This window comes from Vulpes lagopus, chromosome 11, assembly GCF_018345385.1.
Source record: "Vulpes lagopus strain Blue_001 chromosome 11, ASM1834538v1, whole genome shotgun sequence".
Classification (NCBI taxonomy): Eukaryota; Metazoa; Chordata; class Mammalia; order Carnivora; family Canidae; genus Vulpes; species Vulpes lagopus.
The window spans coordinates 28,379,581-28,398,507 of NC_054834.1; the positions used below are offsets into that span (position 1 = coordinate 28,379,581).

The window sequence follows — 18,927 nt, forward strand, 5'->3', positions numbered from 1 at the left end:
TAAATAGACCCTGGGAGAAGAAATGTTTCTTCCAGGATTTTTCAGTTAATTCATTGCAGTGCTGGAATAAGAATTAATGAGACCCAACTTCCAGTGTTATATTGTCATCTAATGACTTAAATTGCTATTCTTTTTTTTTTTTTTCCCTGTGGGGCTTGAACTTACTACCCTGAGATCGAGATCTGAGCTGAGATCAAAAGTCAGATGCTTAACCACCTGAGCCACCCAGGAGCTCCTAATTACTCATATGTAGCTACACCAAATATTTCTAGGGATCAGTAATGAAGGCACAGGAGACTGCTCTGAGGAAGCTTTGATGATCCCCGTACATAGGACTTTCTCCATTCTTTGGAAAACTGTGCCCCACAGTGTGGCTATCCTAAGAGCATCTGGTGGATACTCCTTTTTTTTTTCTTTTTTTTTTTTTTAAAGATTTTATTTATTCATGAGAGACAAAGAAAGAGAGAGAGAGAGAGAGAGAGAGAGAGAGAGAGGCAGAGACACAGGCAGAGGGAGAAGCAGGCTCCATGCAGGGAGCCTGACTTGGGACTCAATCCCAGGTCTCCAGGATCACACCCTGGGCTGCAGGCGGCGCTAAACCGCTGCGCTACCAGGGCTGCCCTGGTGGATACGCCTGCCTTTTTCCCTCTACCAGTTCTTTCTCTTCACTCAGAATGAGATTGGGTAGAGCAGCCTGCATCTACAGTCTAGCAGGGATTTGTCTATTATCCTTTCTCACTTGGGAATGCATACTATATATATCCAAAGCATTCTTCATTAAAAAAAAAAAAATACAACACTTGGCAGGGTGAAGATTTTTTTCCTTGACTCAGCCAATGAAATGGCTCAGGATGCCAGTAATGAAGCTTATTTATTTAAGTTTTGATGACCAGGAACTGGGGATAACAAACACACAACTTAATAGAATAAAATAAAATTTTGGCCTTCTGTCATTAGAGTTGAGAAGAGTAGAATTGGAAATTTTCCCCTTTTCTGCTTTAAACAATTTTCTGAAAGAAAGGGAGTATCCTTTTTTTTTAATGCTTTTTTTAATTTTTAAGTAATTTCTGTACCCAGCATGAGGCTCAAACTCACAACTCTGAAATCAAGAATTGCATGACAACTGATGGAGCCAGCCAGGTGCCTCCCAAAAGGGAGTATTCTTAAGATTCCTAAGAGAAGGGCACCTGGGTGGCTCCGTGGTTGGGTGTCTGCCTTTGGCTCAGGTCATGATCCCGGGGTCCTGGAATCGAGTGCCACATCGAGTTCCCCGCAGGAAGCCTGCTTCTCCCTCTGCCTATGTCTCTGTCTCTCTCTCTCTGTCTCTCATGAATAAATAAATAAAGTATTAAAAAAAAGATTCCTAAGAGAAATCAAACTGAGATACTTAATTTATTTGAATATTTATTTATTTATTTATTTATTTATTTATTTATTTATTTATTTTAAATTTTTATTTATTTATGATAGTCACACAGAGAGAGAGAGAGAGACATTGGCAGAGGGAGAGGGAGAAGCAGGCTCCATGCACCGGGAGCCCGACGTGGGACTCGATCCCGGGTCTCCAGGATCGCGCCCTGGGCCAAAGGCAGGCGCCAAACCACTGCGCCACCCAGGGTTCCCTATTTGAATATTTAAAATAAGGTTGTGACTAATTAAATTTGCTAATGATTTTAGTTATATGCATTTTTTTAGAATGTATTTATAAATTTATTTACTATGATATACAATAATATATGTTATATAAATTAGAAATATGTAAGAAAATTTACTTTGGCTTTTAAATCAGTTTCAAATAGATAAAGATTATTTATATAATGGAAAATATATATAAAATGGAAATTATAAAATTATTGGTTTGTCTGATATGATAAAGAGGTTAATCAATGACAGTTTCTGTTTTATATGTCAGTTTAGAGGGAGAGATTCAGCAAAAGAATTCAAACTCAGAAGATGACATGTATGTAGTAAGCCATTGATTCATCCATAGTTATCAGTACTTGATCTGGCTGGAGTTTGTGTGAGATGTTGGAATGTATTTCTTAGCATTAAAATATCCTATTTTAATATCATTTGATTAGTCATATAGCGCTTTGAAGCTCATTTCTTAGCAACATCACAGACTCAAGGATTTAAATAGTTATTTTATTTATTAAAAGAACATAATATTAGTGTTTAGAGATCAATAACTTTTAAAAAGTAAAAAACAAAATGTAAATAGACTTGGAATTTTGACTCAAATTGGTTGAGCCTTCAAAAAGTACTTATTCATTTGTAAAAGTTCTTCTTTTATACAGTCTTTTTTGTAGTCAAATGTTTGTTTAATAATGCGACACCATATTATAGTGTAGTGGCACTAAAGTGAGAGAGTATTTTACAGTTGTGAAGTGTTTCTTTTTTTTTTTTTCCAAGGCACAATGCTTGATGGGAGACTTGTCTAAAGGCAGGATGATCAGAAGCAGGAACTGACCAGCATTTCACTCATTTTAGTCATGTTAAATCGTCTTAAAAAAAAAAAAATCGTCTTAATACCCATAAGGAAGATGTGTCAATTGATTAATGAGCCAGGGTATTGATTTTATGTTATACTGTGAGAGGAGGAGATTAAGTTTCCAGATATAAGCATTTCCATAAACCTTTCTTTTCAAACAGGTGCATAATGAAAGTAAGCACAGAGTTTATGGAGGTTAGAGTTCCACGCTGAGATCCAGGACTTCCCATTTGGTATTAAAAACAGTGTGGTGCTGTGGTGTGCTGGGCTTAGAGTCAACTTACCTAAGTTCTAGCTGCGGCATTTCTACTCTCTAACTGTGAATCAAATGATGAGGCTTATTTTAAAGAGTCTTGAAAACTATAATGCAAGAGGAGATTAAATATAGAACATCAAAATAATTGAAATCCTATGTTGCCATTCTCATTGTTTGTTGGAAGCTGATCATAATACACTGCAAAAATCAGTTTACAGAATAGTAATTACAGTGTAATTTTTTTTCTTGTGAAATATACCCCCCACCAAACGACAAACACAACTGGTGTGTGTGTGTATAGATGTGTGTATGTAGTCTGAAAATCATAATTTTTTTGTCTAGGAAATACGGAATAACTTAAGTATTATATATTCAAATAGCCGAAGATAGCTTGCTGAGATGTATAAAGTTGAAACTCTTGTGTTTGGTGTTTCCTGGGGGTTTCATTTGTTTTTACTTTCTATCCTTTTTGTTTATTGGTAGTATTGAGTATTTATTTTCAGAACTATTGTATCTTTTTCCATGGGAAGAAGTGGATGGCCACAGGTGGTTTTCATTGTTTTAGCATGAGGCATGTGCATTGACAGCCTTGGAAACTTTAATGCTTTATAATATGCAGGTGCTTTTATTGTTTATAGAAATTCCTAATCCTTGTTTGAAATTTATTAAATGGTGTTCCATCTGTAAGCCTCTCTAAATTCCATAGATTAATTAGCCTTTAAAGTAAGATTGCCTTTTATCTAACTTTAGTATAAACTCTTCCATCTGGGAACCTTCTCTTTCCTATGCTTGTTCAGTGTTCCTTTTACTTCAGCACTCTGGTATTAAGTATTAATTATGGACATTGACATTCTCAGTAACCAGGAAGAACACTAAGAGTAACAGTAGATTGAACAAAGTGGCGTTGTCCAGAGAATAGTTTGACGTGGTAAATAATCCATCCATCAGGGCTTTGCCACGGCTGAATGCATGCATATCATGTTATTGAAGAGTGGGATAGTTATTCCATAAGGAAATTTTACAGATGATGGTTCTGTAAGTTAGCATTTTTATGAAATTTCAGTTAAAGGAAAAAAAGAGAAAAACACCTTCTTTTGACATCTCATGTGGTTTTTTTCCTCCCTTCTAGGTTCTGATTGAAAGTTTGTTGATAGTATTTGCTGCAGAGAAATGGGCTTTGGCCATTTTGAGGAAATGTAGAATAGGGTTGGAATTGTGTTGTTATACTAAAAGAGATCAGTATTAAATGATTTAATTCTATTTCCTGGTCTCAGTAAGAATTATTGAACACCACTGTGTGGAATGTTTATTTTATAAAAACATATAAAGTGAATAATTCAGTCATATGTGTACTTATAATAATCAACTTAATATTATTAAATTTGCTACCTTACTCTCTGCCTCAAATAGACTAATGCTATAGCAGATAGGTTCCATAACTTCATTAGAAAAAAATGACAAAAATAGTTTCACTCAGTAAGTTTTGATTATGGTAGATCTTGAGGGTAGGAAACAAAAATGTAGTATTCACATGATTTTGGCTTCCATGGTATAATACCTAGGTCAAGTGAGAGAGTTAATAGTCATGAAACGGTTGAGACCATCAGAGTGTTGAGGTGTATTTCCCAAATTATAAGGGCACAAGACATTCAGGGAAGATGGTTTAGCATAATCAGAGTGTAGAGGGTCTGTAGAATTAAGTTAGTGGAGGAGACAGCATTCTAAATTGGAGTAAATGGTGTGACTAAAGGAATAACTTAGGCATGTGTGATCGTGGATAGCCTTAAATGATAACAGTCTAGGTTTGGATTGAATCATTGTTGGGTTAGGGCAGAACTTAGAGAGGTGGTCGTGTTATGGAAGGCTTTGAAAGCAAAGGTGGCCAGCGAGGAAGTATAAATAGCTTGTTTTTGCAATAGAGTAGCAAGATAAACAATTCTCCTCCTCCCCCAGGTGAGTTATCTTACAAATAGTAGATAGGAAGAGTTTGGAGACAATTGAAAATATTTAGGAGATTATTGCAGTAGTTGGGTTGAGTTCCTGAGTGCCTACCTGGGGAGGGTGACAGCAGGAATAGATTGGAATAACTGACACACTCTCCCTGGAAGAAGTTTAGTCATTAGCATATCCTCAGTGCATATTTAGCGAGCGAATCAGAGGTTGAGAGAGGGAATAGTGTGGAGAATGAAGGAAAAATAAGTTATTGGTGTCTCCTTCCTAGATACCTGGAGAGTTATTTACCACTGATGGGAGATAGATAGGATAAACAAATCTAGGTAGAGGGAGATGATGAGTTCAGTTTGTATATACTGAATTTGTAGTGGTAACTTTGTAAGTAGAAATGGCCTTATAAGTAGTGAATACATGGTTCTGGAAAATAGTCAATTCAGGGCCTGAGGCATAGAGTCAGGGTGTATGGATGCATAATATATATGTAATGTAAGGGCACTTTTTGAGAGTCTTTTTTCCTTCCCTGAGGGAGTGTCTAAAGGGAAAATTGGAAGATAGTAAGTAAGGCTTAGAAAACACCAGAAGAAATCACTTAACATTTAGGTTTTAGAAGGCCATATTTAATCATTTGCTTTCAGTTTGCTTAATTTGAGTACTATTTTTAAAAATCTGTTCTAAAACAACTAGTAACCTATGTTTTGAACAGTTTACAAATAATGGTAAAAATCAGTATATTCTGATCTGATTCTAAAATCAAAATGTTTCTGATTTGATTTAACTTTTCCTAGATTGCTGTGCTAAGAAGACAGCAACGTATGATAAAAAATCGAGAATCTGCTTGTCAGTCCCGCAAGAAGAAGAAAGAATATATGCTTGGTTTAGAGGCCAGGTTAAAGGCTGCGCTTTCGGAGAATGAGAAACTGAAGAAAGAGAATGGATCACTGAAGAGGCAGCTGGATGAAGTTGTGTCAGAGGTGAGGGCTAGTGCTGCAGCCCGATGAGACGGGTTCAAGTATTCTTTTTACCTGAGAAACCAATTGGAAATTGTATAAAACAATAGTACTAGAAAAAAGAGCTCAATAGCCCTAAGGCATTTGCACTTAGGGTAAAGCAGTGGAAAGAGCTTTGAGTTGCACCTCTCCATTTGCATTCTAAAATTGTGTTCCCTGGGTAGTATTTTCTTTTTTGACTAAAATGAATCATGGTGAGGACCCTAAATAGTTTTGCAGGTCTTTCCTTTTAAAAAAGAAAATACAGGGTCACTTGGGTAGCTCGGTCTGTTGAGCATTTGACTTGATTTCCACCCAGGTCATGATCTCAGGATCCTGTGATTGAGCCTGAGTCCGGCTTCACGCTGTAGCAGGAAGTCTGGTTGAGATTAGCTCCCTCTGCCTCTCCCCTCAGTCTGTCTGTCTCCCTCCTTCCCTCCCTCCCTCCCCGCCCCCCCAAAAAAAAGAAAGAAAGAAAGAAAAGAAAACACACAAAAAAAACACTTTAAAGTCTTGTCTCTGTCCCCCTGACCACTATTATGCATTTTGCATTTTGTTGCCAAGGATGTCCTGATAAGGACAGTCTTCTCAGCTCTTTTCATGAAACCTGCTGTCTTCAGGATTTCCCCTGGCAATGCTGTCCTGAACCAAAGGGATGCCTGTGCCTAATGTTTGGGGCTCCTTCCACTGTTCTGTCTTGCCTTGAACACATTAAGAGATTTAAGAGATAGGGAAATAAAACTACAGATGTATTTTTAACATTCTTTGAAGACCCATAAAAATGTTATTGTTGAATTCTTTCCTTTTGGGTGCAGAAGAGACTGCAAGGGAGTAGCCCTTATGTATATCCTCTCCTGTGTCTGTCCTTCTGTCTCTCTGCTGCAGCAGGGAACCTCCAAGGCTCTGCTCTAGTCTTGTGAAAAGTACTGTTTCCTCACTCTTTTTTATTTATTTATTTATTTATTTATTTATTTATTTATTTATTTATTTATGATAGTCACAGAGAGAGAGAGAGAGGCAGAGATACAGGCAGAGGGAGAAGCAGGCTCCATGCACCGGGAGCCTGACATGGGATTCGATCCCGGGTCTCCAGGATCGCGCCCTGGGCCAAAGGCAGGCGCCAAACCGCTGCGCCACCCAGGGATCCCTGTTTCCTCACTCTTGAGGGTTTTTTTTTTTAATTATTCATATAATTGGTGAAGAGGAAAGTACTTATCTTAGATGTTGCTTTTTGTGAGATTGATAATGTCGTTTAACTGTATTTAACATGGTTATTTCTTTTAGAACCAAAGGCTTAAAGTTCCTAATCCGAAGCGAAGGGCTATCTGTGTGATGGTAGTATTGGCATTTATAGTGCTCAACTATGGACCCGTGAGGTAAGCAGATAGCCATTTGTTTGTTTGGGTACTCATGTTTAACTCGTGTTAAATTTTAATTCTCATTATTTTTAGCTCTAGTTGTAAGCTAGATGATCTAGGTCATCTAGCTTAAAAACAGAACAAATCTGTTTTTCTCAGAGACAGTATTTTGGTAAGAAGAGGGGAGAAGAAAGATTGGTTCCTCTTCCTTGTTCTTTACCTCTTTCTGGCAGAATATTGGTGTTTTTTAATGAAGAAACCTGTGTTTCAGTTATCCAACATATCAGTGGTGGGCCTTGAAATCAGACTGCTCGAGTTCAAATGCTAGCTCCTCCATTTGGTCACTTTGGTGTCTTAGGCAAGTTACTTAACCTCTATACTTCAGTTCCTTTCCTTTAAGATGGTTAAACCTTTTTAATACTATTACCTACCTACCTCAATACTGTGATGCTTGAGTTTCAGTGACTGATTATAAGACACTTGAATGGTTTCCTCCCTAGCGAGAAAGTAAGCAGCTAGAGGAGTAATTATCAGTTTTTGATTTAGTTGGTTTGGAATGGGAATCAAGAATCTAAATTGTTCTCCTTGATTTTGCTACAGATTTCCAGCTCATCACAACTTAAGAAACACTGCTTTTAAGTTAGAGTCATAGAATACTAGAATTCAAAGGGGCCCTAGAGACCCTTTTTCAAACTCCCTCTGACTGTGGCACATTTGATACATGAATGAAATCAGAATCCTAGGTGTTGGGAAATCAAAGAGTAATTACACTAGAGCCATACCTTTAAAGATCTCATGGTCCACCTGAGAAGACAGACAAGTCAAAGGATAACTTGAGTATAATGTGATGAATGTAATAATAGCAGTATGAACAAAGCACTAAAAGAATATAAATGAGTATAGGCTTCCTTGAAAAGGTTCGTGTCATGTTGATAGATGCTCAAAACATTTTTGTTGAATGAGGGTGGTAAGGGAAATCCCCATAGAGGAAGCTCACTCTTGAAGTGTGATAGCAGTTTGCCAGCTGGAAAGTATGGAAAGAGATGCCAGGCAGAGGGACCAGCAGTTAAAATGCACAATTAGGAAATGACTTGATGTTTTAAGGAAAAAGTGAAAAATTCAGTGTATCTTGTACATGTGGAAATGTGTATGAGGAACATGGGGCTATAGGTATGCGGTAGGGGCCAGATACTGAAGAGCCTCATAAATAATGAAGTACCCCTGGGTTTTTAGGCAGAGGGTAACATAATCAGTTTTGATGTTAGGAAGGTGACTGAGGTTGGTAGCAAGAATTGACTGGACCGAGCAGATGCTATTGGCAGAGACAACACTGGGAGGCTGTTGATCTATTTAAGGTGATACATGGGAATCTGGACTTGGACTATGGTGATGGGAAGGACAGGCTGTCTCTCTGGGGTTTGATGACTGGTACAGAGTGGGACATATGGAAGAAAAGAGAGAAGTTAAAGATAATTTCAAATTTCTATCTTGAGGGACTGAATGGCAATGTTGTTATTAAGGTAGGAAGTAGGAAGATGAATCGTTTTATGATGGAGGATAATGGTTTTTATTATTATTGGAAATTTGTGATACTGACTAGACATTGGGAATTACCACGATAGACAGAAGGATGGTAGTGGAGTAGGTGGATTATCCAAGGAGAACATGTAGAGGAAGAAGAATAATGAGAATCTGGGGAAACCAGCATAACAGACTCAGGAAAAGAAACTTTGAGTGAGTAGGGTTAGGGAGAGACAGAAGAAATTGGTTTTCTGAAACCAAGAGTGAAAGGCAGAAACTTGATATGAGAACATTGAATTTGGCAACAAGCAGGTTGATGGTAATCTGTGTAGACTGTAGTGAAATCCTTACTTCTTAAGAGCTCTTTTCATGTAGCCTGATTGTGGTCACTGTTTTGAAGAAATGTATTATTAACTAAAATCCCCATACCTTTTTCACATGTTTGATGGTCAAGCTAGGTCATTCCCATTTTATTTCTACATAGTTTCTAAAAAATAAAATGTAGATCTTGTATTCAACTTTTGTTATCATTTGGTATTAGCACAGCTCTGCAGAGCATTTGATATCCCATCACGGAGCCCCAGACAACCATCTACTTTTTACTAAAATGATTTGGTGGAAAGAGATCATATTTCTGAGTTGACCTATTTTTGAAAGTTTATATTAGACGTGTTACATAGAATATGTAGAAGATACACCTGGAGCAAGCATTTAAATTATTAAAAAAATTTTCTTTACTACCTGTTGACATTTTACTGATATTCTTCATATTAAAATGATTTTTTCATTTAATTCTGATAATGGCAGTCTCAGAGGCTTTATGCAGTAACATTTGATAAATAGTAAAGGTTATGCAGTAGGAAGTCAGGATGGGATATACTCTTGTGAAAGCCCCCATGAGTAAATAGAGATTTGTGTGTGTGGGGGGAGACAAAAATTTTTCAATGACGTAATGATCCTTATAGCTACTGAGAGTGGAGGGGTTGTGTGGGGACGGATCTCATTTCTTTGAGCAGATGGGTTAATTCATTTTGCAAGACAGAGATGATGGTCCTGTTTCATCATGAAAGTTTTGTGTCCAAAAAATTAGATGGACAGTACAACAGAATGAAGAGTGGGAGGAAGCTTAAATACTTGAAGGTCCTGAGGAACAGCCAGAAGAGATCTGTATCTGTCTCTTTGTGAAGGCTTGAGAAACAGAAAGCCAAGAGGTAGTGGGAAATTTAGGAAGTGTGCAAATTTTAAAAAACATGGTAACAGGCTTGATTGAAGAAAGGCAATGAAGAGCTGTGAGGAGCTTCTGGACAAAACTTGGCACAAATAGTGAAATATCCAAGCTGAGAGAGCAACAATGGTCTGAAATATTGCAACCTGTCCCTGTAACACTGTTTGGCAATGGAGATGTTCCATCGTGTGTTATTCAGAAGGATTGTCTACTAACCCCATCCTTTGCAGCCTCTTCACTGCAAGACTGAGAAGCTTCTCAGGGCTGGGAATCTGCCAGAAGAGCAGAAACTCCCCAGTTGGACCTTATTAATACCACCTGGAATGTATTTATTGAATAACTTTCACACCCATGGCCCTATATATCTATAAAGCTTAAGCAAGCATTATTATGTTTTAATTGGTGCAGAAAAAACCAGATTATGAGTTCTAACTGAACTTTTCTCAAGTACTGCAAAACTAAGTCTGGTCAGACAAATAGACATTTTAATGAGAGATTTCCAAAGCATTTTAAATTTAGGAAACGAAAACTCTTTCATAACAGATCACATTACCATAATAAAGTTGTCAGTGTTGTTTCAGATGTTCAATGTAGAATCGAACTTCTGTGCATATATTGGTGTGGGTCCAAGTGAAAAAATATTTAACATGCAAGTTTGCTGCATATAGGTATGCCTTAAGAATATTTCCTGAAGGCACTTGTGATGAAATGTAAATACATCTTACATCTAAAGTAAGGGGTTTTGTGCAGCAACACTGACTGGTTTGAAGAGTTTTAGGTTACTGGATAGTCATCACACAGAAAAAATAAAATAAACCAGGCAGACTTAAAAGGGTTAATTTTTCTGACCTTATTGATGTTGTGTGGATAGTAAAGATGGCATCTAGCTATTTCTGGCACGAGATTCAAAGAGCTGGCCCACTCTGGGTGGTCTATAAAAATAGTAATTCTGGGTAGCAGAGAATGGCTAAACTGGATAAATGTGAATTGGTAGGAAACTCTCTTCTTACTACTCATTAGGATTGATTCTATGCTTATTAGTCCTATTTTATAGTTAAAGAACTGGAAATTTAACCAAGGTCTCTTAAAAATTATCATTGAAAGCTCAGCCTTCTCTAATATACCATAAAGTGGTTTTTTTCTGCCATTGCCCAAGAAACCTTCAGGACTTCTGTTTTTGGCAACATGATAGGGTTTTTGGCTAGAGATATGGAGAAACTCTTTGCAGTTTCATATGCCAAAAAAATGCTGAATTAAAAAACAAATCAAAACTCTTATATAATGACTGAATTGAAGACAAAGTAAGGACTTCTCAGATTCTCAGAGGCCAGAAATATAATGATAACATGAATTATTTGATAGGCTAGTGTTGGAAGAGGTACTTGTTCTGGAGTCATTTACTGATCCTTTTGGCCTAGGCAAGGTAGGAAGTCACAACTGAGCTCTATCCCCCTTTCCCAAACCCAAATAAAGCTGGAACTTCCAAAGAATCACATTCTCAGTTGCTAAAAAGAAGGAAGGGGGAAAAAGTAGGTTGTCATACCACATAGGGATAGTGTTGGTAAGTACCTGTCTTGGTATTAGCTTTGAGTAGGGTGGAAATAAGGAAAAAGTCTCTCTGAGAATTCATCATCACAAGCCTTAATTCATAAAGATTTGAGCCTGGATTTATGTTACTGTTGTGCCTCCTCAAAAAACTAAACCAAAAATTTAGTTTAAGTGGCCCTGTGTTGGTACTGCTAGCCTCCTGGCAGACACAGATGCATACTCTTCTCTGAGGAAAGCACTGTGAACATCCATACTGAAAAACTGCTGCAGATCCAGTTCCAAGTGAACATGAGCCAACATCCCCTTGCTTCCCCAGAATCATTAGTCACACTAAGAAACAAGCCACCATGAACAGGAGTTAGAGGAAATAAAAAACTACAGAATCAGACATTGAAGACTCCAGATATTTGAATCAGCAGATACAAGGTGTAAAATAAATATGTGAAATAAAAGGGAATTGAAGAATGACAAAGGAACGAAAGACTATCAGAAATGATCCAGACATTTTGAAAAAAAATCTAGAAATGTGATAAGTTAAAATTAGAAAAACAATACCTGGGTTATAACAACAAAATAGGTACATTTGAAGAAATCGTGAATGGGGAGATAGGGCTGAAGAAATGCAGAGTGGAAAAGAAAGATGAGATGGAACACATGGAAGAGATTAAGAGACAGGAGATTATACTACCATAGCCAAGTAATCAAAATAGTGCTTGTCAGGAGATGTTCTGACATCTGACATCACTTCCTGATGTGATGCACTGAAAAGGATACAGTATCACTTCTGTGATATTCTAGCCAAAAATGAATAACCTTAATTTTATCATGAAAAAAACACCAGATAAATCCACACAGAGGGGACAATGCAGAAAATAAATAGCCTCTGATCTTAAAAAGAGAGTATTCAGAATGGAAGAAGGAAAAGAACCTCAAAAGAAGATTTGAGATGCAGAAATGAATGGCCAACAACAAAAATAATAGTTGTAGATGAAACTTTTTTAAAAAGTTGATGATCTAAAACATTAACTATGTCTAGTTTGTAAGGTTAGAACAAGTCAAGGTTGAAGTGTTTTCTGTAGTCATACCTAATAAATTGGGAAGGGTGTGATTGAAGCGAAAACATTCGAAGTTCTGATCCTTATTTGGGAAGTAGGTAACAATATTGTTTAGACTTGTTACGTTATATTAGCATTTTAAAGCTTTGGGTTAACCCCTAACAAAATATAATTGGAGTGTATCATTTCAAAATCTAGTGGAAGGAACATCACTGAATGAGATGGGCATACTCAACCCAAAAGAAGGCATGAAAAGAGGGAAAGAGACTACTAGAATATGAAAGCATGAAATATGATAGTAGAAATGAATCTAGAATATTACCCATAATCATGATATGTGGAAACTGACAGAACTCTATATTTAGAGCGCAAAGCTTGTCAGACTGCGGGTGGGGAGGCAAAATAACAACTGTATGCCTTTTAAAGGAGAAACATCTAAAAAGCATCAAGGTACAGAAAGTCAAAGTTGAAAGTCAAGGGATGGAAAAGCAAATAGTAGATAAAACAAAGCTGGAGTTGGTTTATTAATATCAGACAGATATCCTCTAAAGAGACAGTATTAATAGACCTAATTACTTACCGGTTGATTAAAAGGTTAGTTTACCAGGGATATATAATAATTCTAAATTAGTATATACCTAATAATAGAGCTTGGAAACAATCACTACTAGAACTCTGGGGGAAACGGACATTTCACTGCCATAGTGAGTGCAGTGCCTCTTTTGATGGAGCACAGTGACAAGAAAATCTGCAAAGATAGAGAAGATTTGAATATTATGATTATGAAACTTGATCTAATGGCCATTTAGATAAACACTACATTTATCAACACAGAATTTTTGAACCAGAGGTGGAGATGTTAAGAAAAGAATTGATCTGCACTAGGTCATAAAGGAACTCTTAACAGATTTCAAAGACTAACATGTAGATTTCATTCACTGTCCATGTAATTACACTAGAAACCAATAACAAAAAGAACTCCTACATTACTAGAACTTAAAAAGCACAATTCTAAATAACTCCTAAACCAAAGAAGAAATCATAATTAAATTATTACTGAATGGTATTAGAAATACTATTTATCAGACCTTGTAGGAATTATCATATTGTATGGAATAAGCAAATTGCAGAAGAGAATATATGGTATGGTACATTTGTACTAAGTTTAGACCAAAAGAACTGTACAGTATGAATGTGTATGCATATTTGGTAAAGCTATATAGAAAAGCGAGGGAATTGTTATTACAGAAGTTAGAAGTTGCATTGACCAAGTTTAACTCACATGTAGGCCAGGCTAAGTATTTCTGCCTGCTGCTCCCAAATCATCCTGTTTACATATCATAGAACTTGTCACACAGTCCTAGTTATTCCTATCTTCACTGCTATAGCTCTTGTGTTGTTGTTTCTTTTCCTTTTTTCTTTTTTTGAGAAACTTTGCTTCAGTCCGTGTTTTTATTATATCTTCAGCATTTAACATAATGTGTACAGTACATGGCAGACACAAAATGTTGCACTGAATTACTAAGAAGGATTTTGTCAGGCTCACCAGAAGAGACAGGCATTCCAGGCGAAGGGAGTTCTGTGAGCAAATATTTAGAAAGGATGACTTTTTACCCGTAGTAGGAAGCAGTCAGGTATGGCTAGACCTTTCTTGACTTTTAGATCATGCTTAACATAGTGTAGTTACTTTTTTTTTTTTTTTAAAGATTTTATTTATTTATTCATGAAAGACACACACACACACAGAGGCAGAGACACAGGCAGAGGGAGAAGCGGGCTCCATGCAGGGAGCCCAACATTGGGATTTGATCCTGGGTCTCCAGGATCATGCCCTGGGCTGAAGTCAGCGCTAAACCGCTCAGCCACCCGGGCTGCCCCATAGGGTAGTTACTTAATAAAATAAATCTTTGTGGTGGTAATTGATTGAACAGATGAATGAGTGAATGCTGGCATGTATGAGCATAGACTGTCTGGCAAGGAGTGGAAAGCAGCAGGGCTCAGAGGGCAGCCCACCTGTGGCCAGTTCCTCTGGGGCATCCTGCTCCCTGCAGAGGAGAAGACCGTTTTGAAACAGTGACCATTAAATGGTAGAGTTCCAGTGAGTACTAAGTCATAAGGTGTGTGTTGTGAGTATTGTCTGGGCAGGGGAGGAGGGAAGTGGAGAAGTTTGAGGTTTTCCAGATTTTCCTTGCCTCCTCAAAAGTTGGATGATTTTTTTGTCACATTTTCTCATTGTGGTTCTCAACCGTGGTTATACATTAATAGTCACCAGGAAATCTTCAAAAGGAAGGAGCCCTGCCCAAAATTTGTGGAATCTGGTAGGATGGGTCTGATTCATTTACTCCTAAAATGTTTTTCCCCCAGTGATTCTGAAATATGTCCAGAGTTGAAAACTGTGTAGTGTTGTCTTTCTTTTTTCTATACATTGGCCTCTGGAAATTTTAAGAGCGCTTATTCATTGTATGAGAAGATAATGTGTATAAGATAAATTTCATTAAATCTCTAGACACACACCCCTATACTTAAAAGTTTGTCTTCTATAATTGATGAAACATATGGACCTCTGTTTTGTACTGAATAAGAGCCACAGCATAACCTTGTGAGGGGAACTTCTTCCTGGCACATAGGACTACAGTTCGTACTTTCCTTTGTCATGTTTTCTCCCCTTTCTATTTTAAAAGTCACTATGGTCATCTTCCTTTTCTGAAAATACAAAGCAACATCTAAGGAGGTTTTGAATATGCTAGGTCTTAAGAAAAAATAATAAGTGTTTGAAATTGACAATGCCTTTTCCTTGTTTGCGGGTTAGATGCTGTCCCCTCACTAGAACGGAATCTATAGTTTGAGACGTCAGACTTGGATGAAGAAGAGTAAATCATGCTATTTCAGGGCCAGCTACTCTGTGGTTTGCTTATGAGACTGTTAAGGAAAAACTGACCACAGAGAATATGGCATTGAATTTGAGATGTCTGGAACTGGTTAGAAGTAAAATGTCTCTATTCTAGCATTCTCTAAGTTTGTCAGCTTTTCATAATTTTTACAGGAAAAACTCTAGCTTCTTATCCTAAGATGAGCCTGTCCCCAAATCTGGCTCTGATTTTTTTTTTTTTCTTGTTCAATTGCTGAGCACATTTTGCTGTATGAAATCATTATTGGCTGTAGGTTAAAAGTTACTGTATAACTTAAATGTCAGAATTCAAACCACCAAGTATACATGGTTTTGTTCAGCCAGATTTTAAAATGAAATCTAATTCAAGTTCTTGGCTAAAAGTACTTTCCACATTTATCAAAGTGACACATAAACTGAAGAAATAAAATACATCTAAATAGCAGGTGTTACTGGATCTGGGCTTGCAGAGAGGAAATAGAGCTAAGGGCAGTCCTTCCCCCAAATCATCTCATTTATTTATACGTTCTTCAAAAAAATGTGCAGAGTAATTGGTTCTCTTTCCTTCTACCCTCTGTAGATTCCATCCTTGTTTTAAAAGATGGCTCAATCTGTCAAGTGGCAGAGCTGAGTTTTGAGGGTGTAGAAAAATCTGTTGGTGTTTTTCTTTAGTTTTGGACTTCATGTGAGTTGTATGTTGGAAGGTTTACAAGGAGTACCAGTGGCTTTAGCATTTATTGCTTGGCTACCTTTTGTCCCAGACTTGAGTTGTTAAAGGATTTGAAATCAGAAACCTACATCCTTTGCTAATTGCCTTCTTTACCTTGAATAAGTCACTATGTCACTTTGAAGATAAATGGAGGTCATGTAACTTCTGCTTTTTATCTTTTGAGAGAGGGTCCCTGAGAAACCAGGGCAGACAAGAAAACCGTCGAAGTTTAAGGTGGGTACTGTGATGTTTTCTTTAGACCCCAAATCTTAGTTTATGTATGGTGTGTCTGAAGCAGCTTCCACAACCATCATTTCCAGTACTTAGTATATTCAGGTAGGACCCTGCTGTAGAAGTTGAACAAAACATAAATAATGAAGGAATACATAGCTTTACTTGTGCTAAGGGAAGGTCTAGCGTAATATTAAGATAGCTGTAGGATAGCTGGAACTTTTGATAGTAAGAAAATATATCTGTAATTATTCTATATCATTTAAACTAGGCAGTTGGCCATTAATGCCTTATTTTCTATAGATTTGAGCTGTTTTGTCATTGCAGTAAGCATTTGAAACTTAAATATTTTAAAGGTCATTGTACAGATTTATTTTTAAAAGATTTTATTATTTATTCATGAGAGACACAGACAGAAAGACAGAAACATAGAGGGAGAAGCGGACTTCTTGCAGAGAGTCTGATGTGGGACTCGGTCCCCAGACCTGGGATCACACCCTGAGAGCTGAAGGCAGACACTCAACTGCTGAGCCACCCCGGTGTCCTTGTACAGATTTTCAACTGAGTTATGGCCATTGTAGCATGTGTGAACTATGTGTGTGGTGTGCATTTAGATTTTGTGTTGTCTGTGTGTTCTGAACATAAATTGGCATCTGTATGTTCTGTCCACGGTCAATTTATCACAGTCCATGACCTCTGAGGAGCTAGAATTAGGGAATTACAGAGAATCCATATGCCTTATATAGCTTTCTCTCTGAGCCCTTCTTAGTAAAGCAGCATTACTTGCTTTTGTTTCTCCTTCCTAGGTGGGTTTTATTGTTGTGAATTTGAAAATGTGAGATAGATGGAATTAAGACAGTTGGAAGAAAAGATGAATGAAAGAAAATTCTTTCCAGAATAATCTAGGTTGGCTCTATGTTGATATCATCTGTGCTTGGTTGGTAAAGGTAGTGGCTTTTTTGTTTGCTGTGTTAAGCTGTTTTTTATCAAATACTAAGCAAACGAGCCTAAGCAATTTCTATAAATTCTCTCAGAACTATAAGGGAAGGTGTTACTATCTCTGTTTTACAGATGAGGAGACTGAAATCATTACCGGTGTAATGATTATTTTATGGCTTGTCTGTTAATAATGTTGCAGAGCCAGGATTCAGAGTCTGCCTTTGAACCCTTGTCTTAATCACTAATAGAACCACCCAGGGGGGGGAGAAGTTGGTATTTACAGGTAGAAGGAGAGGAGTTTAGGACTCAATCCAATAATTTTACCCATCCCTTTAAAGCTTAGGATTGGCTGTGAAAGGAGGAGAAAATACTCGTAAGTTGACTAGATTGATGTAAATATTACAGAAAAACTATTGCACTCAAATTTACAAGCATCTTTTTGACATTTAGAATGATTAGAGGGTGTCTTTCTCAAGTGAGAAGGTAACCAAAGAGTTGATTACACACAAACTTTTTATATTAAACATTGACTCCTTGACTTCAGCAATTAAGTATAGTGTATTAGTGATCTATTGCTATGTAACAGATCATAGCAAGGCTAAAGCAAGGCTTGGAACAACATTTACTTTGCTAAAGCATCTGTGGTTTGGACAGGACTCAGTAGAGACAGCTCTTTGCCCCTCACCATGGAGTCAACTGGGGTTGGGTTCATGGACCACTTTCAAGATGGCTTGCTCATGCATCATTGCCAGCAGATTGGTGCTGGCTTCCACTGAGACCACCGGGGTGTTGGGCCAGGGTTCTTCATTCTTCTTCATCTAGGCCTCTCCACAAGCTGCTTGGCTTTCCTCTTAGTTTAGTGGCAGGGTTCCAAGAATGAGCATCACCTGTTAGAAGAGTGCTTACTTTATAGTTGTTCATTGAATGAGTGAAAGGATCTCGTGCTGTTTTCTTGCTCATGTCGGCTCACTTGGCAAACTGCCACTGCAAAGTACATGTTTCTTCTCATGGTCTGGTAATCCCTGGTTCTGAGAACTGCTATTTAGAAGGTTTTTAAAACTTGATTTAAAGATTTATTTCTTTATTCAGTCTCATTTCTAAACAGAAAATTACTCCCAGTTATTATCAGCCTGCAAAAATCATCTGTGAACCTTTCAATAAACGGAAAAAACTTCTTTAAGATTTGGAGAACTAAAAAAAAAAAAAAAAAAAGATTTGGAGAACTCCCTTGAGAACTTTCTGTCTTTAGCCTCAGTTGCAATGAAAATTAACATAATTTCCTGTTCCTGGATCTGGAGATGGTATAATAATGAGTTCACCACCTGCCATTCTTGAGTTGTGAGTTAGTGTCCCTAAAATGAAGACTTGGATTTTTCTCTTGACATGAGGCAGAATGGTACATAAATTTCATCTGTTTGTTATTTAGAAAAGAGAAATAGCTCTTCTCTGAGCTAAGCATTGTCCTAGAACAAAACAGAGGTCCGTGTACTCCTTAACTTATATTCTAGTGAGGACAGACTGACATTAAACATTTACTGACAAGTAAATATAATGATACAGTTGTAGTTTCTTTGAAGGAAGGGATAAACTGTGGTAGAGTGAATGATTTTACAAGTGGCAGGGTGGTTGTTGGAACTGTAGTTTTAGATAGTGATCATAGTAAAGTAGACATTTGAACTAAGGCTTAATTTGAACTAAGAGAGGGCTAACCATATAGATAAGATATGGAAGATATGTGGAAGATATGTGGGGAAGAGCATTCCTGGCA

The 18,927-nt window shown here is 37.3% G+C and overlaps 1 protein-coding gene across 1 annotated transcript in view; it reads left to right on the plus strand.

Moving 5' to 3' along the window:
• ATF6 (activating transcription factor 6) overlaps positions 1–18,927 on the plus strand; it is a 198,332-nt gene that overhangs the window by 42,868 nt on the left and 136,537 nt on the right. The window contains exons 8-9 of the mRNA XM_041773611.1: positions 5,486–5,671; positions 6,971–7,062. Coding sequence (XP_041629545.1) covers positions 5,486–5,671; positions 6,971–7,062 — 278 coding nt within the window. The remainder of the gene's footprint in view (positions 1–5,485; positions 5,672–6,970; positions 7,063–18,927) is intronic.